The sequence below is a fragment of the Phycodurus eques genome, chromosome 12, assembly GCF_024500275.1.
Source record: "Phycodurus eques isolate BA_2022a chromosome 12, UOR_Pequ_1.1, whole genome shotgun sequence".
Lineage (NCBI taxonomy): Eukaryota > Metazoa > Chordata > Actinopteri > Syngnathiformes > Syngnathidae > Phycodurus > Phycodurus eques.
This window is the reverse complement of record NC_084536.1, coordinates 5,696,633-5,723,644: the sequence shown is the minus strand read 5'-3', so window position 1 is coordinate 5,723,644 and position 27,012 is coordinate 5,696,633. Positions and strand designations below refer to the sequence as shown.

At 41.6% G+C, this 27,012-nt stretch overlaps 1 protein-coding gene across 1 annotated transcript in view; it reads left to right on the top strand.

Annotated features, from left to right (window-relative positions):
* The window catches only part of itgb5 (integrin, beta 5), a 38,389-nt gene continuing 11,377 nt past the window's right edge, over positions 1-27,012 (top strand). Inside the window, exons 1-11 of the mRNA XM_061691712.1 lie at positions 1-565; positions 1,223-1,308; positions 1,383-1,590; positions 1,737-1,986; positions 3,871-4,039; positions 6,206-6,364; positions 7,195-7,290; positions 7,398-7,487; positions 10,954-11,088; positions 17,093-17,267; positions 17,662-17,916. Of these exons, the coding sequence (XP_061547696.1) occupies positions 361-565; positions 1,223-1,308; positions 1,383-1,590; positions 1,737-1,986; positions 3,871-4,039; positions 6,206-6,364; positions 7,195-7,290; positions 7,398-7,487; positions 10,954-11,088; positions 17,093-17,267; positions 17,662-17,916 (1,828 nt within the window). The 5' untranslated portion in view covers positions 1-360. The remainder of the gene's footprint in view (positions 566-1,222; positions 1,309-1,382; positions 1,591-1,736; positions 1,987-3,870; positions 4,040-6,205; positions 6,365-7,194; positions 7,291-7,397; positions 7,488-10,953; positions 11,089-17,092; positions 17,268-17,661; positions 17,917-27,012) is intronic.

Sequence of the window (27,012 nt, the reverse complement as noted above, 5' to 3'; positions counted from 1 at the left end):
GGGTTAAGGGGTGGAGACTCCCAGCTGGGACGCTGACCAAGTGAGCGAAATCAAAATCTGGACCGACAAGTTTGGAGATGCGCAGCTCTTGTAATCGTTTGACGCTCTGTTATCTCCGCTTCCGACTCGATTAAAGACGCTTGTGCGGCGCCGATATGAAACCCAAACAGCGGCTCGGCAGCCGTCTCCATGCCTGAAAGCGGACGGGGACGTGGACACGAGCTCACCGAGGCGTCTCAGCGAACCGGGGGAGCGGATCAACAATGGCAACCTGTCGCTGACGCGCACCGCTCGTCGCCATGAGATGTAAACAGTCGACCAGCTGGACCGGAACCAGTCCTGAGAGGTTCTGATGATTGGATGAGAGGATCGCTGCGAGCGACGGAGAGAAAGCTACGAATCCGGGGCGGTGTGTGGGAAGGGGAGAGGGGAGGGGGGGAGGGGGGGGGTGGCTACTGGAGTGTAAACACGCCGAGTGACGCCATGTGGAGCCCGCCGACACGAGTGTGGAAAGCCGCCGTGTGCTGCTTGCTGTTGCTGCAAACATTCCTGCACACTTCCACGGGTAAGCCCATGACATTCTTCATTCATTTAAACAAACAAAAATAAAAAATTTCTTTGGCATATCGGTCAACGATTATGTGACGGTGACGACAGAACATTAGGTACAATTTAATACCAAAAAAAAAAAAAAAAAAGTATTTGGAAAGAAAATGGATGGATGGATGGATGGATCACTGAATTAAGCAGGTATTGTCATGAAATTATAATGAGCAGGAAAAAAATCCATACGGCAATAGCCTCGAATTCAATCATCGTCACCTAGCCCGCGGGGAAAGAGGGGAAGCGGCATATGTTTAACTAAGTGCCAAAGTGTCAAAATAAGTCTTTCAACAATTCCATGGAGGGACATACGGTCAAATGAGTGCTACATGTCCTTATATGACCCAGCCCAATCGACTGCCACTAACAGCTGTGGTCATCAGGACCCGGATCAATGATCTGGAACATCTAGAACATCAAACCATGCCTGCCAGACCTCCGGTCAATAAAGGTTTAAAGACTAGCTTTCACAATGGAAGTATTGTACTGGAAAATAGTTTCGAGGCTCCTGTTCACATTTTCTCCTAATGGAGTAATATAGTAATGTTACTGCACTGTGATTTAATTACTTTGTTTCATAATATGTATGACTTTACAGTCTACACTACTTCTCCTTCAGGACTTAATGTGTGTATGAGTGGCAGCGCGGCTTCCTGCGAAGAATGCCTCATGATTCACCCCAGTTGCGCCTGGTGCGCACAAGAGGTATGCTTGTTCACCTTAAATGTTATTAGCAATCATTTTTGCATCACTGATCCAGCTTATTACTGTATTGTCAGGATTTTGGAAGGGGCCACACCCTGACGTCACGCTGCGACATTGTTGCAAACCTGCACAAGAGGGGCTGCCAGAGTCGCTATGTCGAATACCTGACCAACAGCATCACGGTGCAGCAGAACATGCCTCTGAGCTCCAAGGGGTCCGGCTTGACCCAACAGGATGTGGTCCAGATTAGACCTCAGAGGATCGCGCTCAGCTTGCGACCAGGTGACAAAGTGGCAAATTTAACCCTTTTACCACCCCATACAGAAAAGAAAACAATCTAAATCTGTTTGGTTTGCATTTAATGTTTCCTCAAGCAGACAGTTAAAGGGTTAACGTGCTCAATGATTGATTTCGTACTCTGCATGCAGGAGAGCAGACGTGGTTTGGGCTGCAGGTGCGCCAGGTGGAGGACTACCCAGTGGACCTCTACTACCTGATGGACCTGTCGCTCTCCATGAAGGACGACCTGGACACCATACGCAACCTGGGCACCAAGCTGGCCCTGGAGATGGGCAAGCTCACCAGCAACTTCCGTCTGGGCTTCGGCTCCTTCGTGGACAAGAACATGTCGCCCTTCTCCTACACGGCGCCCAAGTATCAGGAGAACCCATGCAATGGGTAGGCAGCAGTGAAAAGATCACTGGCAAAATACTCAATCTTACCTAGTGAATTCATTTTATTTCTAGTGAAAACATCGTACTGTGCTTATTTTAAAGATAGTTTTGACTTCTTTAAAAATTTTCAGGAAGACAAAAAGACTTGTTTTAAGATAAAATCTCTTTTTTAAAGAATCTTATAAAGTTAACTAATGCTAGTTCCATTAGCAGATTTCCCCCCCTCCCCCCACTTGTTTTCAGGACAAAATGTCTTGTTTTAAGTGAAAACTGCTGATGGATACCTATCTTTGGGCAGTTTCGCCCATTCCTCTTTGCAGCTCTTCTCAAGCTCCATCAGGTTGGTTGAGAAGCGTTGTTGCACAGCCATTTTCCGATCTCTTCAGAAATGTTCAATCGGATGGTGGTCTGGGGTCTGCCCGGGCCACTCAAGGACATTCAGAGTTGTCTTGAAGCCACTCCTTTGATATCTCGGCTGTGTGCTAACAGTCGTTGTCCGACTGAAAGATCTTTAAGTTCAGCTCATGATAAATGGGAGCATAAACAAAGGTTTTTACTTTGACGTGCGAGTGCAAACGTGAGATTACGAGCGCTTCATGGAAGCAGTAAACTCAAATCAACTCCCTTCACAATAAGCACCACTTTAACAAATGGTGAACATTTAATCAAAAAATAGAGGTTTCAAGCTGTGTAATGCCACTTCCAGTTCGAGTTTATGATCAAACTAACTGAGCATAAAAGAAGGACAATTACACATTGTGTACGTAAAACAACCACAGCCTTGCCTGCTAGCTTAATGCTAACAAACATTCATTCATTTATTCCTTCATTTTCCGTATCGCTTATCCTCACTAGGGTCGCGGGTGCTAACAAACAACGACCAAATACATGGAAAATGCCACTGACATGCTAACAGTTAGCATCAACAGTCGAGGTTTTATAACACACAGACCAGACAGATAACATTACTCACTACATTACATTGCATTCTTCATCTTTGACAAAAAATGACTGCTCATACAGCAATTTACTGAGCGGTAGAACAGCAGAAGAAGTCTGTTGTTGTTCATTTGTCTGCATGAGCGTACGACACAGTAGTGCCTCCCGGTGGCCGAGGCGGGCACACCAGAAGGCACAGCACACTGACGGAGGATATATTATATCATGAGGCGCAAACTGTTTAATGCTTTGCATTCTATTTAGTTTTTATTTGTCTGCATTTTTACAAAGTACAATATTAGAGAGTGCTATTTTCCTTTATTAAAAAAACAAACAAACAAAAAAAATATTGTGGGGAGGCTGGAACGGATTAATGCCATTTCCGTTTATTTCAATGGGGAAAGATGATTTGAGATCATTGTTTTGAGTTAAGAGCATGGACACGGAACCAATTAAAGTCATTTCTCAAGGCACCACTGTACAACATTTTACGTTAAAAAAAACCAAATGAATGTAGATAAGCACATCATAGAAGCAATGGAAAAAGTTATGGGAGCTGAACAAGGGGTACCTCATGGACTCAAATGTAACCCCACGTGTTCTATTTTTATTTTTTGTCTTGATGAATTATACATTCCTGGCTCTTCATATTTGATCAAACCAAGTGAATAAGCTCTTCCTCAGCACAAGCAGCTCGCACACTGTGCAGCACAGAACCAGAATATGGGCTACCCCCTTCTTTGTTTGCCCCGGAGGTGAAAGTGCAGTGCAGCCAGTGCGCATCACTTGCCATGTAGGTTATTTGCATGCCAGCCATGCACAAAGCATTGCAGTGAGAACATATTGGCGATAAATGAAAGGAGTTTAAGACCGCGGTGATTAAAAAAAAATAACACTGCATGACTTATTCTTTTTAATGGCAATCCTGTTGTTATTGATACCCGCCTAGGTACAAGCTGTTCCCAAACTGTGTGCCCACGTTTGGCTTCCGCCACATCCTGTCGCTGACGGACAAAGTCGACCGCTTCAACGAAGAGGTGCAGAAGCAGATGGTCTCCCGCAACCGGGACGCGCCCGAGGGTGGATTTGATGCCATTCTCCAGGCGGCGGTTTGTAAGGTGACAAAGCAACCCGTTAGTCTCGTCTCTATCGATTGTTTTCTTTTTAAGTCATGAACTGAATAGTTTCATGGTTCCGTACCATCAAAATAATTATTTTCTTCTCTTTTATGCAGAGGTCAAAATGGGTCTGTGACATGGTTTACGTTTGACACTGCCGCGGTTTGTCGATTGAATGGAAAGGCTCAATAAACAGCCTAAGGCTTGCAAAACGGGTGGCTTTGAAATGTGCGTTGTTGCAACATAGTGTTGTCAATTCATGTTCAAGTACCCGCCCATTCCTTGGGTGTTACCCACCTACTCAACTCAGTGAAACGGCAACACGGCATTTCCGGGTTTTAAGCGAGCGGGTCTCAGCTGCCGCCAAGCCTGTAAAGTATACATACGTGTTTTACAGCAATACTTAACTATATTCATAATCGATTATTATTAAAGAATATTATTATTATTTTCAAGTGAATGGGAGCGGGGGTGGGGGGGGGGGGTAGATTAGCCTCTCTTTTTATTTACGCGACGTCGCTATGAATGCCACAAGACGCTATGATATCGCAAAGTACCAATTAGAGCAAAGCTGTTTTCCGTATTTAAATTAAGAATAACAGCCATCCAATCAGAGCAAAGCTTATTTACATAATGAATATTAATCAGAAATCCGGCCGTCTCAAATGGCAGGTGGAAAAGACCAACTAAAATAGCTTGAAAAGGGGCATCCTGGGCATTTCCAACCCAAATTATTTTGCAAACCCGATAAAAGGACATCAAAGATTATAAAAAAATATAATACAAAAATTGATGGTGTGGGTCCTTTAACAAGTGTACTCATGGTCCGTTCGAGTCTGCTTGGAAGTAGCAAATATCCAACTTGGAGCCTACAAGTGAAACAATAAAAATAAAAAAATAAAACGGATGGCTGCCAACTTTGTTAAGCCAGTTTTCTAGTATCAGGCGACAGTACAGGGGTTCCCAATGGGTCCAACATTGGGGCCCACATTTTGGAAAAGTCACCCAAGTTAGTTCACTAGGATGCAAATGGCATATTGCAGTGTCATGTAGTGCACGTTATGATGGCTGTGTGACAATAAAATACTGTTAAGCGGCTGTGGCAGCGCAAATTTAATTCATATGGCGAAAATCTAGTAAGGAGCCCCCATGACAAGCATCTGGCCTATTTGCTTGTTAATTAAGAGCATCACAGGGTGGGCGGGACAGGAAGTGCATTCTGCTGCAGCTGTCCTGCAGAGACGAGTCAATACCCGTTCACCCCCCTCCCTGTCTATGTTGCTCCGCCAGTTTGCTACACAGGGACTTCTTCCAAGTAGCCGCTACCTTTTAATTAAACAAGTCTCAGCCGAGGTCTCCCCCAAGGCCCGATTCATCTAATTTTACCCTTCTGAAGTCAGGTCAACCTTAAGAATGCCTTTTATTTTTAACTTTTAATGCACTATCTTCAACAAAACCACAGGTTTTTCATGGAATATTCCCCTGTTCTTCAGCACTGTTCCCATTTCCCCCCCCCTCTAGATAAGGTTTCTGTTTTAACTCACACATATACATGCACACACATTTGTGTTTGGGTTAGTGGCTCTCAAGGTGGTGTGATGATCTTCAAGGTCTTGACTTTGCATGTGGATAGATATTGGCGGTAAAATGTGAACACAGGGCGGTTTTGTTTTCTCTTCTCCTTTCGGAACTATTCTGCAACCCAATGCTAATGTCAAGACAGGGAAAGGTTTAGAAAAATAGCACTATTATGGTGATCTACAATAGATAGACGTTCACCAAGGGGCCTTTTTCAGCAAGAAGCTCTGCAGGCAAAGATGTTCTGGTGGGCGTCTTCGGCTCCTGTCTCCTCAATCGCAATGTCTCCATACTATACACTTAAATATAATTGTTTGGAGACTCTCCAAACAAGGCTGTTTATGTTATTATTTATATTCAATCATCCGCCTCTAAAGAATTCTGATATAGACACATTTTAGCCTTTAGCAGACCATAATGAAAGTTGCCCATCACAATGGGTTAGTGGAAGGACTTCCTCAAAAAATTGTCTTTGGTGAGAATTAATATAATAAAATAATTTTTCGTAAGCACATGTTCAATTCTTGATGAAAATGCTTGTACATGCTGACATCTATGTACACGTGTGTCACTGTTCTCTGCGTGCAGGACGAGATTGGCTGGAGGAAGGAGGCGTACCACCTGCTGGTGTTCGCCACAGACGACGTGCCTCACCTGGCTCTGGACGGGCGTCTGGGTGGCCTTGTGCAGCCTCATGACGGCCGCTGTCACCTAGACAACAATGAGTACAGCGCTTCCACTCGCTTGGTAAAAAAAAAAAAAAAAAAAAAAATTGGGGGGGAAAAAAAGCCCTTCATTCGACATGCATGCTTTTCATTGGGCGGTACGCTTTCATTGTGATGTGTGATGTGTTTGTGTTTACATATAATCCCATAGTGTTGTTAACAAATGTGGTTATGTGAATGAAAAACCAAAATAAAATTGGTCACGTTTTTGTTAAAAAAGGGAAAACCAATGATTTCAACCAAACGTAAAGCGTTTGCAGGATATAGAGATGGGCATAACGATCGATTAATCGATCGTTAAGAATTGCTTTTGGCTAGATAAACAATGCGAGGAAACAGGGGTCTGCAGGCTTGATGAAGGTTCTTTGAGAGAAACACTAGTTCTTGTTTTTTAGGTTTGTGTCACCCCCCTGGTATTTCATGATTGAATCCCGCAAGCATGTTGATCCTCATCCCATCTTAAATTAAACTAAACTAAACTCTCACCATTCAAATGAGTCCCGTCAAAACAAGACAGCAATGTGAACTGTGGTCTTTAACCTCTTTTGTATTTGTGTTGGAAACGAGGCAAGCCCTTGTCACACTCAGTAAAAGCAGCAGTTTCACTGTTCTACATGAATGGCACTGACATGGAATTGGTGGGACACCTTTTACACAGCCGGAGTAAGCGGTTTTCCACATTTTCTGTTCCTTCATTTGGAATGAGTGAAAACAGAGTTAACTGATGGTAGATGGTGGAAGTTGCACACAACCAACAGATAACTTTCTAGGTGGAGATAATAATATGGAAAGCATGAACGTCAGTTACTTAGCATCCTGATAGCGACACTTGATGTATCTCTCTCCGTGCAGGATTATCCTTCACTGGCACTTCTGGGCGAGAAACTGGCAGAGAACAACATTTTCCTCATATTTGCCGTCACTAAGCGGTTGTATGTGATTTATAAGGTAGTTTACCTTTTTTTTCTTCTTCTTCTTTTAACCCATTTGCGACCACACCCTTTGCCTTCTCATGCCGCAAGTTTACTTTTCCTTTATTTGCACGTCTTGAAAAGAATTTCACGGCGCTCATACCGGGAACGACAGTGGAGATCCTGGACCAGGACTCAAAGAACGTCATCCAGCTCATCGTAGCAGCCTACAATGTGAGTTAGCAGCTTCCTGGTTTGCCTTTACAAAATATAGATGAAATAAATAGTGGCAGGCAGCATGGTGGCTGGAATAGCGTTTAGTACGTCGCGCAGTTCTTAGATTGCTTGCATGAGTTGTCTCCCATGTACTCCAGCTTCCTCCCACATTCCACAGCCATGCATGTTGTTTGTCTATATGTTCTCTGCATGTGGCTTGCAACCATACAGGGTTGCACGCCACCTCTCACACAAAGTCAGCTCGGATACGCTCCAGCTCACCTGCGACCGGAACGAAGTAAGCTAGAAAATGGATGGATGGATAAATAGTGGCTAGGAATGTTTGTTTATTCATTTGCAGATTGAATTTATAATGCATGCATTTGTTGAGTAATGTTAAACAATGTTACCGGTATACACTCAAGTGAAACTGGAGTTGAAGACAAATGTTTTACAATTTGTTGGTAGGGAGAGAAATGGTTTTAAGTCCCAAGTCCAAGTTTGCTCGACTGTGACACACACGCACAGTTTGTGAATGAGGCTACAGCTGACACATGGGCGGTTGTTGAGTTGGATTTCTCATCACGGAAGCGAACCTTCGAACGAGTCCTATACAGCTAATATTTTTGTAGACGCAATTTTGGCAACACTTTTGACCATCTGTGAACAATAAGAATAGACTCTTGCTCAGTTCCAGCTTCGCCAATGTGAGGATTTCCTCGTAGTTGTCGTAAAGATGACTCTTTTTAGCAGCTGATGTGCGCCACTGTGATATGTGTTACTTTATTGCCGTGGCAAATCACCTCGCCCACTGACATCACCTCCATTCAGTTGCTTCATGCAGCTTTTTCTGTTTGAATGAGATACTGTAAGTAAATGAAGAATGGGGAGCAACACTGAAGTCAAGTTTTATGTGAAGTATTTGATATTATTTTCTTAACCTTTAGACCATAATCTAAAGGCTAAATGGAGCAAGATGCATTTATTATGTTTATGATTAAGTTTCGCTTAGAACTGCACTCCGTTATACTGAGAATTAGTTCTAATATTTTGGCCCTGTTGTGCAGATGTGTATAAATACTAAATGTTGTGACCAGTAAGCATACATCTGTCTGCCCCCTGATGTTCACGTAACTGCCACTTTCACTTTTCAAAACTTGTCAGACTTTCCTTCGTGTGTTTTCGCTGTGTGGGTGTTTTCTATTCATTCCCCGCCTCAGCCGACCGATGTTTTTGGAACAGGCTGGGTGTGTGTGTTACTGGAGCTTGAAGGAAGCGCTTTTGACTCATGGCGTTATTAACATTCCAGCTGCCAAAGTGCATCCCGCGCGCTGGGACGGCCAAAAGCGACGCGACTGCAGGATGTTGTTGTGTAACCGCCTTATTTATCTCCGAGGCAGATGGCAGCTCAAAGCTACTGCTAGCTGTGAGCGTGCGAAGGATCAACTGAGACCACAGAAGAGGGCACTCAAATATGATGATAGTGTACACTGAAGAGATTAGCTTTGTTTTATGTTTCATTATGTTATAATGACCTATATTATATTTATCTCCTCAACATCTGTAAGTGGGGAGATTATTATATATATTTTTTTTTGCATAAACCCATCCATCCATTTTTTACAACGCTCATCCTGTTCAGGGTTGTGCGAAGATGGAGCCGATCCCAGCTGACCTCATGCAAAAGTTGGACTACACCCTGTACTGGTTGCCAATCACAAAGCACATTGTAGAGGCAGACAACCATTCGCTCTTATATTTACACAATCACCCAGTGAGCACTGAACCCATATTGCCTGCACCGAAGTCAGGCGAATGTACCGCTATACCATCCGTGATTATGTACAAATTAGGGGTTGAACAATTCAAGATTTATTGATTTATTTTGTAGTCAACTATACTGTGAAGAAAGTCAAGTCAAAGTCCATTAATGAGTGACATTCTTCAGCATAGTACAGCAGTCCCTGACATTTTTTTGCACCACAGACTGACATAGAAACAAGTAAAAACAAATTATGATGCATTTGTTGTCATTTGTGAGCTGGCCGCTCTCATTTTGTGTTTCACAGCATGTTGTAAGACCAGACATCGTAGCCAGGCTAAAAGAATTGAGCATTTCTGTTTCTGTGTTTCATTTTTGCTTGTGCTTTTATTGTAATTGACAATAGATTGGCATTTTTTTTTTTTTTGGGTCAAATATTTCCTCAAGCTTGCAGCCTTGTACAGGTATATGCCATACTGTAACAGATGTGATGGAAAGAAAAAGTCGTAAAGTGCCGTGATGTTGGGGTTGTTGTATGATGAAAAAGTTCTAACTAGCATATATTTATTGTCTGTGCATTGTTGGACATAAAATTTTAGCGATAAAGATGGAGCTTCACATCGCTGCCCTCATTCTTTGTTGCCAGTCCCAAGGACTGCGTTGCATTTCGCTGATCTAAAGAACGTTATAGACCGGTAATGGCAGCAGATGGGTGATTCGAAAGTTGTCTGTTAATTGGCCTATTGGAAGTTGAGATGGCAAAAACAAGCTTGAAACATTTGATGTGGAGGAATAAAGTTGACTCATCTAACTCGTCGACCAAACAGTTCAACCCCGAATACACACATTTTTGGGGATTAATATTTAACCATGTTACTCGTGCAATGTGTCAAGTAAAAGTCATATCTTTTGTATTTCACAAGGACTGACTACGTATGTCAAAAATTTAACGAGAGTCAATGGGAAAACGATGCACCCTAAACCCAAAGTTGCGTCATAAAATGACACAACCAGAGATAAACGAATACATTTTACTCATGATTAACTGTATACTATTTATCTTACTCCCAGTCTAAAACTAGATATGCATACAGTATCATTTGTAATATTTTCGTTATAATATTTTCATTTATTCATTGTTGCCCTTTTCAAGATGACTCAGCAACAGTGGGACAGCACCCTAGTGCTCTCTATTGACCAGACGCCACTGAATACAATGATGAGGCGATGAAGCATTTACTGTATATGGTTTCACAGTCATAACGGCCCTCTGAGGGAAACCATAACAGCAATGTGACCCACAACAAAAAATATTTTGACACCCTTGGGTTATGGCATCCATTTCACTACTAAATACGAATTGACTTAAGCCTTAACTGTACCGCAGATAACTCCTCAAAGCTGTGTGGTCTTCTTTTACCATGTAGAGTTTTACTGTAACAACATGACATCTGTCATTAAAACAACAAAGTCAGTGGTGACCGAACACTTTTACAATTTCATCTATGGGAAATAGGACAAAAATGTTGCAAAGATCCAGATTTGCATATAGCCATCACACACAACCTGGTGCTATGTACAGAGCTTGCATTTTTTCCTAAATCGATAAAAATGGTGACTAACCAGACTACAACTTCACCCGTGTTTGCCTAGTTCTCCCCCCTGCAACCAATTATAAGATCATAAAATTGATCATGCAAGTCTGGTGTTTCGCCCTTGCAGAACATCCGCTCCAAAGTGGAGCTGACAGTGTGGGACCAACCCGAGGACCTCAGCCTGTCCTTCACCGCCACTTGCCAGGATGGCGAGCCGCTACCCGGCCTCAGGAAGTGTGCTGACTTAAAAATAGGCGACACGGTGAGTCCATGTGCACGCTCTCCTCCTTACTTCGTGAATATTTTCTTTTTTTCCACTCCTACCATGCTACAGTGTGCCTTGGCACCTATCATATACCGTAATTTCTCATGTATAATGCGCATTTTATTCCCCCCAAAATTGTCAAAAGTCAGTAGTGCGCATTATACATGGGTATAGGGGGAAATGGGAGGGGGGGGGGGAAATCACGTTTTTATAAATGTATGCTGCCATCTAGAGGTTATGAAAAAGCTGTAGACTTTCATGCCAATGTCACCGCCACATAGAGGTTATGAGAATGCTTGTACACTTTTACACTTCGCCTAGCCCTTCATGTTTTCTTTAAAGAATTGTACCCATCTTACAAATTCTGCCTGGGTAATCAAACATATGAGCTGGATGTTTTCTCACTTACTAAATAAAAGTAAGGCTATGAATTTCAAAATAAGAGCAAGTAAATAAAAAAAGTATTACATTTTCAAATAAAGTGCTTAACTTCAGAATAATTCTTTGAAAAAAATACTTCATTCACGTTTTGATCATATGGGTAGAAGCAAAATCATGCATTGTACAAATGCATTATACATAGGTAGAAGGGTTTTCCAGAATTTTGAGGTCAACTTTGGGGGTGCACATTATACATGGGTGCGCATTATACACGAGAACTCACGGTCGCTTCTTTGGCGTATTCAATGGAGCCTTTTGTCTGTTTTGTATAGCGTTTGACCAACATTTGCTTGAAAAATCCTTTAAAGTCACACTCAAATCCATAGGTGGAACCGCTATCATGCATGACGTCACGCGAGACTTCAGCAAAATGAGCATCTAAACTCTCCATAAAGAACACAGTAAATTTGTAATTCTACAAATTTGATTATACAAATAATAGATCATGGCTGACAGATTCATTTAGGTGTCATGTAGAGTATATTATTAATTATTATTTCATCTACATAATTAAGATAACCTTTTATTAATTCCACAATGGGGAAATTAGCTAAATCAAGTACATTAATAAATTAATTAAATAAAAAAAAAGCAAAATGTCATATTCTTAAATTCAATAATTAATACATACATTAATCATTTAACCTATATTTCACGGTTAAATGAATTAGTGGGTACTTGAATCAATTATTTGTTTAATTAAGTGATATATTAACTATCGATTTAAGTGGCTTCATTGCATTTTGGTACGACAAACCCTTAATTGGTCAGAGCATAAAAAGGTTAAATAGAAGCATTTCCAGCATATTTTGCTTTTAATTCAAACAATGCACTTCAGCTATTGCTGCTGTCTTACCCAAAGAGGGGGGGGGGGAAGGCATTCTTAGACAAACACTGCTTGACCTTTGCTCCCTCTTTAATCCACTTCCTGTCTGTTGAAATCAAACCAAACAGCAGCCTACAACTACAGTCTTCATTTGCTGTTGCCGCAGCGACTTTATCTGCACCTGAGACAAAAAGTAGCTGCAAAAATCTCAATGTGTGTTCCATGTCTGAACTACTTTGTAGCCGAGATTTAAGACGTGCACTTCGGAAGGATCTGATTTACTGTATTCTCCCACATTTCTCCTTGGCAGAGATGGTTCATTCTTGCTTTCGCTTCGTTGCGCTTGAATCAGTCAACAGGAACTGTGGCATGTCTTCTACTGTCAACAGACCCCGCGATGTGACGATTGCGCACGTGTGCATCACGGTGACGATGCTCAAACAAAATATCGTGCGGCCCTAGTTTGATGACGTAATGGTTTGAAGCCGAACTTGCTAAAATTGTTTTTTCCTCATAGCTGGTGTCTTCGGCCAAAGGTTAAATTTCCTTTTTTGTAATTTTAAAAAATATACAAATATGATATGGTATCCACCTTATTCATAGCCCCGAATGAGCCTTTGTGGGGCGTTATGGGCACAACGCGTTTTGTTTGCATGCTACCTGTTCATACTAGTCCACTTTCTATGACTGTTACAGTCAGATGTAAACCATGTGGGAACAATACTTATCACAGCTTAATAGACAAAACATTCCAATCGCACTTTCTACTGATGGAGCAGGGTGGGACAATGACATACCAAGTGGCCAGAGATAAGGTACGGTCCCATTTTTCGCAACTTTCTCCACTTTCTTACTTCAGAAGGTGACGCAATGAACAATCTTAAAAGCTCAGAGACGTATCAGTACCTACACAGTAATAAGGTTGGTCACGTTTTATTAAGTCTGACACAGTCGTAGTGTCAATCATCATATGTACATATGTGTATTTACTTACGTGCATGCTATACATACCTGTATATAGTACTGTATGTGCTCCAGAAACCAAGGCAAAACTTGATACATAATAACGGCTAGACGAACTAAGCCTAAACATCGACTATTGTTATCTTTTGTGGCTCTGTGGTGACATCTTGAAACAAAGACAGCTTCAAGCAACAGAGTATGTATGAATGGAGAAGAAAGGATTGTATTATCGTTCTTGTTTTTTGTTTTTTGAGACTGTGGGCCTTGAAGGAAATTTCAGCCTTCTGTATGTTCCACACATATTGAGGATTGACAATGAAAGCATACCGTAACATACCATTTGATGAATGTAATGGCTCCTCTCACCAGCTATTCACGATAACCGGAAAGGGTGAAACCCTTTATTATAAGTATCCCCTTAGAGTTCTTTGTCCGTGTCTCCATCTAGCATGCTAATTATTGTTTTTTTTTCCCTTTTCTTTCTTTTCTTTTTTTTTATTCCTTCCTTGCAGTAGGCCATTGCATTAAAATGTATATTGAGACCTTGAGCTATTGAAAAAGTTTTGGGAGCGGCTTTGTACAAGTTGGAATTTTGCCCTCTAAACCCTGCGTTGTGTGCTTTTATCGGCTTTATTTTCCCGGGACTGTGTTGGGATGGCAACGGATAGTGGTCGGGGCCTCAGAGGGGGGATTTGGGTGACATTGTTGCAGATTGGCACCAATGAATGGACGAGGGGCTCCCTAAAGAGTCGGCGTTCACATCTTTTATGCTGACCAATGAAAGGAGTTTGCAGGCAAGGAGCAATCTGTTCCCGGGGGCTGGGGTTTAGCTTGCTCGCTTCATCTGTGCGTTCCCGCCATGGCGTGGGATGCTGCATGTCAATGACCTCGCACAAAAAGTAGGCTGAAGGAGTAAAGAGACTGTCAAAGAAAAAACACTTGGCTGGAGGAGGAATTCTTTCCAGGGCATCAGAAGCTTAGACAAAAAAAAATGAGTGTGGTTACTTTCAGTGTAACTGTGAGAAGAACATTTGCTGTCATCATTTTGTGTTGCTTTTATTGTCCTAATTGTTTAGACAATTTATTAAACTGATCTTTTCCATGGAACATTTTTCACGATTGCATTTGGAAATATGCTCTCCTTTCTGGGTTTAATTTTTTTAAAAATAGTTATTCATTTTATTTGACAAATTTTATTTGTTGACTTCCCCACTAAGTAGAGCATTGGTGTCAAACTCAAGGCCCGGGGGCCAGATCTGGCATGCTACATCATTTTATGTGGCCCGCAAAAGCAAATCATATTCGTGAACGTCCCTGATTCTTACTCAAATCTGTCCCAAAATGTCAAATTGTCATATGTAACCATCTTGAGATATTGCTTTTTTTTGTTGTTACCAAAACACTTTTTTACAGAATAGTTGAACAAACTTATCCTTGTCTTATGATTTAAAAAGTAGTTATCCCTCAATTTGTTGTATCTGTAATAATATGATGAGGTGATTAAGCATTTATATGGTTACACAGTCACAGTCAACGGCCCTCTGAGGGAAATCGCAACTACAATGTGGCTTGCGACAAAAATGAGTTTGACATCCCTGAAGTAGTGGCAAAGATAGAAAAGGAACTCGGGATGAAGGAACGTGGACCACATGTCTCTGTCCTGTCTGCTCAGTCAGGGACAATAAGTTGACATCATTAATAAAAGTAGAACTCTTGCTACACACATCTTGATCAGTCATTTAATTAATCACTCAGGGGTTGGGGTCCACTGTGGAACCGTAATCCCTAAATTTACCAAGACACTGTGGACAGTTGAATGCTTCGGATTTAGTGGGAAATGTTTGGGGAATATCCTTTTCCGTTCCCAGTGCACAAAACAAGGTCAATAAAAGCTGGCTTGGATGGGTTTGGTGTGGAGGAACAAGTCCAAAAAACTCCTTTGGCATGAACCAGAACAGAGAATCTGAGCAGTCCTGTTGGTCAGATATAAATTTGAGTGAAGTTCCTTAGGGACATGTTTGAGGACCATAAATGTTCTATACAGGCTGAACCCTACTCTTCCTTTTAGCAATTCTATATTTCCTTCACTTTTTACTTCATGTGAGTGGAAACAGTCACAATACTTGCGTGGTGATCAGTCTGAGACAATTTTGAGTGGAGTTCCACTGGGAACTGTCTTAGGTAAATTTAGTTTCTATGAAGGCTATAAACCATCTTTGTTCTTAAAAACACCATATTGTCTTCATTTTTCACTTGCTAAAGAGGAAATGTGTCCACATACTTGTCCACAACAGTATTTTCTCAATGAATCTCAATAAATTTGCCTGTGTCTTCTAGTTCCTGCGTTTTTCCCCTCACTCGACTATTGACAACCCCCTCGGTTGTCCTTATGACAGTCATGAAGCTGCGAGCCTCCGCGCGATTCACATTTACACTAAATTTAATTGTGTGTCTCGCTCATTAGCTCATTAAGGATACGGAGGCACAAAGGGAGAAGCAATGTCCTGTCGGTGCCATGTGATGTAACCACTTCCTGTATAGCTCGTGCTGGTAGCCATTCCACTACTTACAGGAAGTGAGCAGAATATGGTGTAGATGGGAGATGTAACAGTTTCCAGGATGTGACATTCCATTTCCCACCGATATAACACTGTGTTTCGGATTCGGTGACTCCTCTTCCTTCCTCGTAGCAATGAGATCTGAACTTTGTTGACTCACTGGATGGGTCACGCTCACTGTTATAACCATTATAACACAGGGTCGTGTGTAGTTCACTTTGCATGTGCATGTTTGTGCACGGCAGCTGTGTTTGCTTCTACAAAACTCATTGGCTATCTTACAAATATGGTAACCATAGTGAGAATTTTGTTGTTCCGGTCCTACTGTCCACTCACCGGACACCTTGTTAAGTAAAGTTGCACAGTGAAACCATATCCAATACAAAAAATCTGCCTTACAAAGATACTAATGCTCACTTTTTATTGACACTTGCAGAGCGGTATTAATTTTAACTGTTCTGTTATTGTGGTTGGAGTAGAACTGCAAAGCATCAAACTGAGCGCAATACCTTATATTGAGATAACCTTACTTGGCTTTTGTGACTTAAAAAAAAGGGGAAAAAATCATATTTTTATCCAAATTAAAAGGAAATTTTAATTTTGTTGTCGTATTAAAAGCAACGCAAATACCTGCTTTTTACTAGTCGATAATGATATGGAATGTAAGCAGTGTCAAAGTTTTTTTTAAATTTTTTTTTATTTTTATTTTTTTTAAAGCAAATACATATTGGGTTGAAGAAATGTAAAGCTGAGTTAAAATGTAAATGGAATTAAGCCATTCTTTTTTTAATTGACGAATTCCATTCAAGTTGAACAAATTTTTGGGAAGATTTTAAATAAAATCATGATAGTATGTTTATATATATATATTTGTATTTATTTTTTTCAACTTGAAACTAATTTTATCTTAAGTTGCAGCCTAAAACATGTAATGCAGCTGGAGTTTTACATTGTCATTTCAAAGAACACCCCAAATTAAATCATTCAAATGTAGAATATATTGCCACCACTGCTCCAAGTAAAAAGGTGTGGTAAAGTTGTAGTTTACAGTGGTGTTGAAATGCACTGCACCATAATAATAGCTTTTTTTTAATATATATTTTGGTTCCCTTACCTGACTTCATAATAGTCAGAATATTAGCAACCACAGAAATGGTGGACCTATTAAAATTGTGCTGTTGTACCTAATGTTTGATCCCGTATGTCCTTACAGGTGTCGTTTAACGTGAGCGTTGAGGCGAGGAGTTGCCCACTTCGCGGCACTGACCACAGTTTCACTATCAAGCCGGTGGGCTTCAAAGACCGCCTGCAGGTCGCCGTCGAGTACCAGTGTGAATGCGGCTGCGCCCGGGCAGCCCAAATCAACAGCACCATCTGCAGCTCCATTGGTAACTGTTGTCTGTTTGTCCATCCATTACATTAGGAAGTGTTTAGAAAGATTGAATTATCTTTTATTTTATTTTATTATTTTCTTTTGTCCCCCCCACCCCCTCCCCCCTTTAAATAAATGAGAAAATGTATATAGGCATAGACCGACCTGTGGTTTTCAATTAGAGTAAAAAAACGATAAAAATCACTTGAAGCATTAGAGGAGCAATATCTGAAAATTTGAGTCAGTAATATATATATTTTTTTTCCTGTGGTATCCTGTATGGTGTGTAAAAATAATAAATGCCAATGTAAAATATTAAGTGGCACTACACAGTATGTACATTATGTATTTTAAATGTGATCGAGGGTAGTTGAGTAGGAGTGAATGGAAGACCATGTTTGTCCCTGCAGGCACCTACAAGTGTGGGAGCTGCCAGTGCGAGCCGGGCTACCTTGGCACCCGCTGCGAGTGCCAGGAGGGTGAGGCCAGCAGCATACACCTGGGCGCCTGCCGTGAGGCCGAGAGCAAGCAGGCGTGCAGCGGCCGCGGCGAGTGCAGCTGCAACCAGTGCCTGTGCTACGAGTCTGAGTTTGGCAAGTTCTACGGCAGCTTCTGCCAGTGCGACGACTTCTCGTGCGCTCGACACAAAGGCGTCCTGTGCTCAGGTAACAACACTGTGAACGGTGTCAAGATAAGACAGTGGTACCTTGACGTATGAGTTAAATTTGTTATATAACCAAACCCTTAACGTAATTTACTTGTATATCAAACCAAATATCCCTTCTTCTGTTGCTGTTCGGTTTAATTCATTAACAGTGGGTTGTTGTTGTTTTTTCATCTGCGTTTGAGATGTCCTGTTTCGTTGGGCGATCCTTGAACGCACCTATGTATGTTTCTGCTTCTCTCCTGATGTCGCTGGTAATAGTTGTGTAGTCTACTTCGGTGTTCCAATTTGTGTGTATTCACTCACATTTATTAGTGTGTGTGATTGCCAACAGGTGAGGTTAATAACTTAAACCATTTGTGTAAAGTACTATTGCACGTAATTGTTTGCCTGTTATGTCACGGCAGCTTGTGCTAGAATGTTACTTAGGCTAGTGTGCTAGGTAATACTGCTGATGAGCCTCGTGAAGAGGAATTGTCCGTGTTGAATAATAGAACTACTGAATACGGTTGTTTATGTAACATGGGTTCAAGATTGTGCTAGATGCATGGTGTTGATGCTTTATGATCTTCTTCATTTTAAGTGCTTTGCCACCATCTTGTGGCATCTATATGCAATTACAAACCCTTTTGAAGGGGGCGGGGGAGGGAGGTCAATTACTCCTGGATTTTCGTTAGTCCACCACCTTAAATCACCCTCCTTCTGCAAATGGCTTCTCTGCTAATTAGCAGTAATTGTGGTAATGCTATCAAAAATACACCAAGACCCTTCATTTTTCTACTTGTGGATGGTTTCATGGGACTCATTTTCTTGCCTTCATTTGGTTGGCAGCTGGCAACCACCTTTTAATGCACGTTACTGGCACCTTCAGAATTGAAGTGGCTCAGTATTGATCATGGACTGGGCTGGACTATTATTATAGCTATTGTAAAAATCTTCACTATTTGAGGAAAATTGTAAATAAACTCGTTTGCTCACTGAAAGAGCAGAACTGACTGAGGCATATAAACCGTATCTCGGATGAATTATACTGTAGCGTGGAGTCTTGGCTCATGTTGTAAACAATCTGGAAAATATTCAAGTTATTCCTTGTGGAGGCGAACAGCGTCTTTCAGGCCGTTTAGCATTCCAGTATACTCTGACATGGTCGCCCCACAATTTTGCGTGTCCATGGTTATGTAAAGGGACCTACATGATTTGTTAGTTACTTCAATTATCCTCGATTCTTGCCTTTTGACAAAATGTTTCTATTCTCTTGGAACGGCCTCTGCCACTCTTTGCAGAAACACGGTAATACAATAGCTGGTTGTATTGTATTGTATTTATATATATTTTACTTGTGATTGTTTGTGGACCAAATTGGCTGAATGTGTTGCATTCCCAGAACATTAAGGGTTCCCCATTAAAATCTCATGGCCAGAGGCAAGGCCACTGGCTCGCCCCAAAGCTACACAGGGTGCCTTGTGACAGTGCTGGCATGCACAATGCCCGTCTCTGTTTATGTACGCCCAACAAGTGTTTGGTTTAATATGTGCAAACCTACATACTGAGCACACTGATGTTTGTGGCAGTCATTAAATGTTAAGTCCAATACTCCTTCTTCTACACTCTTCTAGTGGTCACCGAGCATGGAGCCTTAATGAGGTCCTAATTATAGCAAACACTAGACGTTCATCGAGTCCTCGCTCCTCTCGATGTGTGGTTTAGTATGAATGAATCTGGGAAAGTGCTTTTGTGTTTGGTGTTGTACAGTATGCACTTTTATTACATATTCATCAATATGTAATAAAAGTATATTATATTCATATAATCATCAAAAGGTTCAGAGAATCTGGAGAAATCACTGTATGTAAGCAGCAAGGCCGAAAACATTGAATGCCCGGGACCTTCGATCCCTCAGGGGGCACTGCATCAAAAACCAATGTGTAAAGGATATCACCACATGGGCTCAGGAACACTTCAGAAAACCAATGTCAGTAAATACAGTTCGGAGGTACATCCGTAAGTGCAACTTGAGACTCTACTATGCAAAGTAAAAGCTATTTATCAACAACACCCAGTAACACCGCCAGCTTCTCTGGGCCCGAGCTCATCTAAGATGGACTGATGCAAAGTGGAAAAGTGTTCTGTGGTCCGACGAGTCCGCATTTCAAATTGTTTTTGGAAATTGTGGACCTCGTGTCCTCCGGGCCAAAGAGGAAAATAACTATCCGGACTGTTATGGACGCAAAGTTCAAAAGCCAGCATCTGTGATTTTATGGGGTTTTGTTAGTGCCAATGGCATGGGTAACTTACACATCTGTGAAGGCACCATTAATGCTGAAAGGTACATACAGGTTTTGGAGAAACACATGCTGCCATCCAAGCAACGTATTCTTCATGGACGCCCCTGCTTATTTCAGCAAGACAATGCCAAACCACATTCTGCACGTGTTACAACAGTGTGGCTTTGTAGTAAAAGAGTGCGGGTACTAGACTGGCCTGCCTGCGGTCCAGGCCTGTCTCCCATTGAAAATGTGTGGCGCATTATGAAGCGTAAAATACGACAACGGAGACCCCGGACTGTTGAACAGCTGAAGCTGTACATCAAGCAAGAATGGGAAAGAATTCCACCTACCAAGCTTCAACAATTAGTGTCCTCAGTTCCCAAACATTTATTGAATGTTGTTAAAAGAAAAGGTGATGTAACGCAGTGGTAAACATTACCCTGTCTCAGCTTTTTTGGAAAGTGTTGCAGCCATAAAATTCTAAGTTAATGATCATTTGCTAAAAACAATAACGTTTATCAGTTTGAACATTAAACATCTTGTCTTTGTAGTGTATTAAATTAAATATAGGTTGAACATGATTTACAAATCATTGTATTCTGTTTTTATTTATGTTTAACACAACGTCCCAACTTCATTGGAATCGGGGTTGTACAAAAGGATGAGTGGCTATTGTTACTATTAAAATGCGTGATGACTTCATTAAAAAATCCACACTGTTTATAATAGGGTAAACCTAAAAAATATATCTCCGTTAATTCATCTCTTGTGTGTAAAGAAATCCCATCTAACATGTTCAGATGTATGTATCTATGTCAATGTTTAAGCCTTGGGTGCTCTTGTATAAGATTTATAAAGAACTGTGCTTGGTTAAAAGCGTTTTGCCCTTTAGAAGCCGTTTGACATTTGTGCTGTAACAATATTCCTAACACATTTTCATTCGGTGCCAGGGAGTACATCTTAGTGTATACTTGGCATTTCAAAGAATTGGTTATGGGTTTTATTAGATGCGTTCGTTTAGAGCTTTATAGTACAGTTTTATATTTGAGGCATTCCTGCTGGAAGAAATAATCATCATTTCAAGACCGTGTCCTCTTTGGTATCAGTGTTGGATGACATTCTGCGTCTTGAGTGTTCCCGTAATCTTATCGTCGCATCTACATGGCCGTCTATCTCTGTGTTTACGCCTGCTTCTGTTTATCTGCACTGTGCTGAGGTTGTTTAATCATTAAGTCATTTCATCAAGCCGGTAAAACCATAAATGTCACTCAAGACCCCTAGAATGTATATTTACCCTTCATTCATTCATGTTTATATTCGGTTATAATGTTTTAAGTACCCTATTTCCTCATATAGTAAGGCCAGGGGAGTTGATTTATATGTATTATAATATATCTATATATATATATATAGATATTATTACTTTCACTTTCAAGGTTTTTCACCTTGACTTAAAAACATTCACACTTGGGGTTGACTTAACTTCTGTTGACAGGTTATTCCATTTCCATTTGTTATTCCATTTGTGTGCAGCATAACGGCTAAAGCACGCTTCGCCATGTTTGCTTTGTTTGACAACAGAAGCACTTTCGCTTTAAACATCACTGTAAACCTCAGCTTTACATTTGACGCGTCTGCTCCACAGGTTGTGTGTTTTGTGACAGACTACTACCACAACACATGACAGTATTTTTCATTTACCTAATTGAAGCTGTTACTGTTGTTGTTGTTTTCTGGGGGTCAGCCATCTGTTTAGCTGAAGCCTTTATTTTCATTTGTTTCCGTGTTTTTGTAAGGAGATGGAAACCCATGTTGCTCGAGCTCGTGCATTTCAAGTAGTAATTCCTGTTCCGCCTGAACCGTCTAACCCACAACATTGCTGCTGACTGTGCAGCACGCCGCATTCAACAGTTTGCAGATTCTTAAAATAGTCACAGCTACAGGATAGTGACCGCCCCACTTTACCTCACAAATGCAATCTGCATTTTTTTGCACGCATGTGTGTTTTATGTGTGTGTTCCATATATAGTAAATGGGAACACACGTTTTCTTTCTCAACTGCTCCGTTTGGTCGATGTGAGAAATTGCTTGTTTAAAAAAATCACACATTTTCCATCACTGTAGCATTTCAGTTCCTTTGAGAATTTGTTATATTATTGAAGTACTCAAGGTACCAGGCCACAATGTTAGATACACTTACGCAATGTCACTTTCTAGATATAATGGTTGTCAGTGGCTTTACAAAGCATCATAGAAGAAAAGATTGCTTCTTCGTGAAGGGTGTTACATGCGCTGTTCTGCCTCAATTACAGCTCCTCATACACCTTCGACACCTTCCATAGGTGGAATACTGCCAGGTTGACTTTGTCCCCCCCCCCCCCCACCCCATACATGGTGGGGGAAAAACTGTATAGGGGCTACAAGTGTCATCTAATCTAGCAAAGGCTCAAAATTGCCAGGTCAACTTCGGGTTCATGGTTCCTTCACTCAACTGAATTCAGTCCCTGAGGTAAAACTCATTCACCGTCTCCTCTTTTCTCATTGAGACGTGACTCGACTTGACCGTGACAGACGAAATCCTCCAGCATGGCTGATGGAAAAACTGAGTTCCCCTGGCCTTATCCCACCTCATTGCAACTGCTAATACCCTGCACTGGAAACCTGATCCTTTTAGCCGCATGGATGCCAAAAGAGGCAATACCAGAACTGAACTGTTTGTTACACATGCATCTGCGGGCAGGTGTGTTGTTTCCCAACAAAAGTTATGTGTGTGTGTGTGGGTGTGGCAGGTTTTTGGGTGGTTCTTTAGCCTGTAGCCATGGATGATTAGTATTACTCCCAGGCTGCTGACAGATGCTTTGCTTACTTAGCTGATCCATCCATCCATCCATCCATTTTTTTACCGCTTATCCGAAGTCAGGTCGCGGCGGCGGTAGCTTTAGCAGGGACGCCCAGACTTCCCTCTCCCCAGCCACTTCATCCAGCTCTTCCGGGGGCATCCCGAGGCGTTCCCAGGGCAGCCGAAAGACGTCGTCTCTCCAGCGTGTCCCGGGTCGTCTCCTCCCGGTGGGACGTGCCCGGAACACCCCACCGGGGAGGCGTCCGGGAGGCATCCGAATCAGATGCCCCAGCCACCTCACCTGGCTCCTCTCGATGTGGAGGAGCAACGGCTCTACTCAGAGATCCTCCCGGATGACCGAGCTTCTCACCCTATCTCTAAGGGAGAGCCCGGACACCCTGCGGAGGAAACTCATTTCGGCCGCTTGTATCCGGGATCTTGTTCTTTCGGTCACGACTACTCAGCAGATGTCAGGCATAATTAAATAAACCGGAGCGAGTGACTTAGGGGGCGTTTTTTTAATGACTCAAATACTGTTTATGATAAGAACCTTCATTCACTATGTGACATCGCCACCTACTGGCTCGGCATGCATAGTACAGCTTTGTTAGTGAAGTTTAGTTCTTACTATCCTTATCCTTTTTGATATATTAATCATTTTCATGATACTGCATTGCACGAACTACAGACTTCAGCAGCGCTTCAACACTGCTTACGTGTTTGGTAATGGCAGCGCTGTCAAGTTGATCACGCTGTTTACTGTAACAGAAAATAGCACACGTCAAACTTCCCGATCCTTCTAATTGCGACCACTGCTCATTTAGGTTTTGCCAGCTGTTTATTTTGGACGGTTTCAGTTCTGTTTCGACACAGAGGAGACTTAATGTTATTTTCTCATCGGCACCAACGCAGTGTCACGAGTCATGGCACGTCTCGACTCGTGCAATTTTAACAGTAGACAGAAACTCAAACTTTATATGCAGTAATATTGCTGCGACCACATTTTAAACCACAGATAAGTGGATGACCCTCTTTCAAGAGCAGACCCCAACAAAGTCAAGTGTGTCAAATATGAAAGTTTCCACCCTTAATGTGTTGTCTCCTTCTTATCACAACTGAAGGAAAATATTCCAACTTTTAGCCCTGGAAGATGATTACTGATCATTATTTATAGTACAGTAATGTCAGGGTCTCTACGCAGAGCAAACATTTAATCATCAGTTCATGACTATATTTGCACTTGTGATAAAAGCCTTAATTAAGTTCCCCATCAGCAGTTTGTTGGGTAAGAAGAATCTCTTCCTCTTATGTTGTTTTTTCTGGTTGATGACTGTCGCTTTGTTGGGCAGTCGTCTTGATTCAGTTGAAGTGTGTGGGAGACCACTAACAGGTTGCATCCTGTCCACGACTGTGATACTTCTTCCAGTAGCTCCTTGGGTGCACCCTTTGTTCTTCTGCTCAAAGGCTAAATCAGCCATCCTCCGTGACCAAACTGTGCTCCTCACCCACAGCCGCCTGTCATTAAGTGTGTTGGTTTTCACTTCTCTGAGTCGTTTTCTGCATGGGTGCCACGGACCAACTACACTCCACAGTAGATCAGCTCGATCCAGTTTCCCCTCACAGTAAGACAATCTGTCTGAGGAGTCCAACTAAAGACATGACACAAGCCACAAGCGCACGGAACCACAATGAGCCATCGCTTTGGAAACTGATCACCAAGCAGCTCTTTTTTTTTTTTTTTAAGCAGGTTTGTGCATATGAGTGTGTCGTGTATGTGCACACAAAAAAAAACCATCTCTAGCATTATAGAAACCCCTGATTTCACAGATACTGGAGAAATGTCTTGGCAACTGAGAAACAACTCATAGTCCACTTGATCACTTCCTTCGAGACTGGAGGTGAACAGTACCAATAACACTTTGCAATTAAGTTGACCACCAAATTTCCTGGCTTCACAAAAGGAAGAAAACCAAAATGGTTTCATCTAAACAAAACCAGAATAATGGTTCTTGGGTTATGATGGAGAGTTTGTGTTAGCACGCAACGTTGGCCAGTGTGTCGTTTATCCTTGTTGAATATATTGGGGCGCTTTTATATTACTTTTAATGAATAAGGAATTGTTAACCCCTGCCTTTACAAATATTAGCCATTTTGATGGGACATGCTCTTAGGATCGCCTGGTGTTCTTTGGTAAAATTGCAAATGATGACGTACAGTATTTATTTCAGGTCTGCTGGGATGTCCCACAGGAAATTTGAAGCAGTTCACATTTCATCACCCTCAGGACACAAAATCCATTCTTACTTTCCAATTTTTTTAATAGTATATCATTTCTCTGCGGGCTTTTTGATTATAACTCGAGCGTTTCATCTGGATTTTTACAAATATGTAAAAGGGGCAATCCCTCATTGCAACGTTCCATTTTTTCATTTTTATTTTCTTATGCACAGAAGCACACCGCAGCCGCCAAAAGGCTCATTCAAGTCTTTGCCCTGCCTCTGCGATAATTCACTCAACCCGCCACATTTAAACATCAAAAGGGCTTACACTTCTTTAGCTTTGTGTCATACAATACGTGATCATGTTTAAAGTTCCTAGCAGGGGGAAGTTCATGCTATTAAAATGTATTTTTTTCCCCCTTCAGTGCTGCACGCCCTTTGACACACATTTTACATTTTGGCAATTTTGCACCTAAGGACGCAGAAGGCAAGGCACTAAAAATATCCCGGCTGCTCATTTCCTCTTCATTTAGTCTTCAAATATTAACTTAAGCTCCTTTGAATTTGATGTTACAATCCAGCTTGACCCCAGGCAGAAAAATATAGCAGCACATTAGTAGAACTGAAGCCGCACTTCTTGTGCTGGCACGTTTTACTGGGGGAAATACTTTTGGATCCCATAATTGTGCCTTCAATGAGCCAACATAGTGAGTATGCAGTCTATCGTATACGGTAAAAGCGGCGTCAAGCCTTTTGAGTTGGGAGTTCCAGCGCCAAATTGCACTGAAAACTGTAGTGGAAAAGTTTTAAGGGCTTTCTCAGCTCATGTCAGATCTGAGCAGCTTTTATTTATCTTAACCTATTGCAAAGATTTGGTCACATTTTCAGTTGGAACTTAAGCGCAAAGTGAAAATTTTCCAACAGCATAGTGAAGAAGTACCATAACAAAGCCTAGAGCGCTGCGAGGAAAGGCACTCCTCGATATTGTTCCAGCAAAATTTGTCAACTTAATGATGGGGTGCCACATTTGTTGCTCAAGACCAAAGTAGATTTTGGTGTCAGTTAAGGGGGGGGGGGGTTCTTTTTTCCATTTGAGTCACAATTGAAATCATTACCCTTGCCAAAATGCCTCTTTCACTCAGAAATCACACGTCACCATATATCCACCTTTGCCTTTTTACCCAAAACCCAGTCAAATTGGGATATTGCCACCACAACGTGCGCATTCTCACCACAACAAGTAATCCCGCAATCAGTTAATTAGATAATGTCAGCACCAACTAGAAAGTAAATCAGGCTCTAACTTTAACTTTTGTCCAAGAATTGTTCTCTTTGTGTGCCCACAGAATGAGTCCCCTGGAACACAAAAGAACGAAAGTGTTTTATATGCTAGCAGACTTTTTGAGCAACAAGTTCACGTCGAGGCAGCTGAACTTTTATTTTGTTGTCCTCAAAGTTCTGTAAGAAAAGTACAACATTCTTTGTCCTTAATTGCTCAAGCAACACTGTTGCCGAGGTGACAAATGACAGCAGGCTGCACTCCATGCTTAATCATATTATTCTTTTATTTTTTTTCTAACCGCTGTTCCCTGTTGCTTGTCCAGACGACATTGCACCACCCTGACCGCTGCCTTGATTAAACTAAATGTTTCCTGTTCATTTTTATTTATTTATTTATTTTTTTTTTTTTTTGGGGTCATCATCTTCCATTCCAGGCTTGCGGTAGCAGTTGGAACCATTCCAATCCCAGACTGTCATTATTGGTCTTTAGA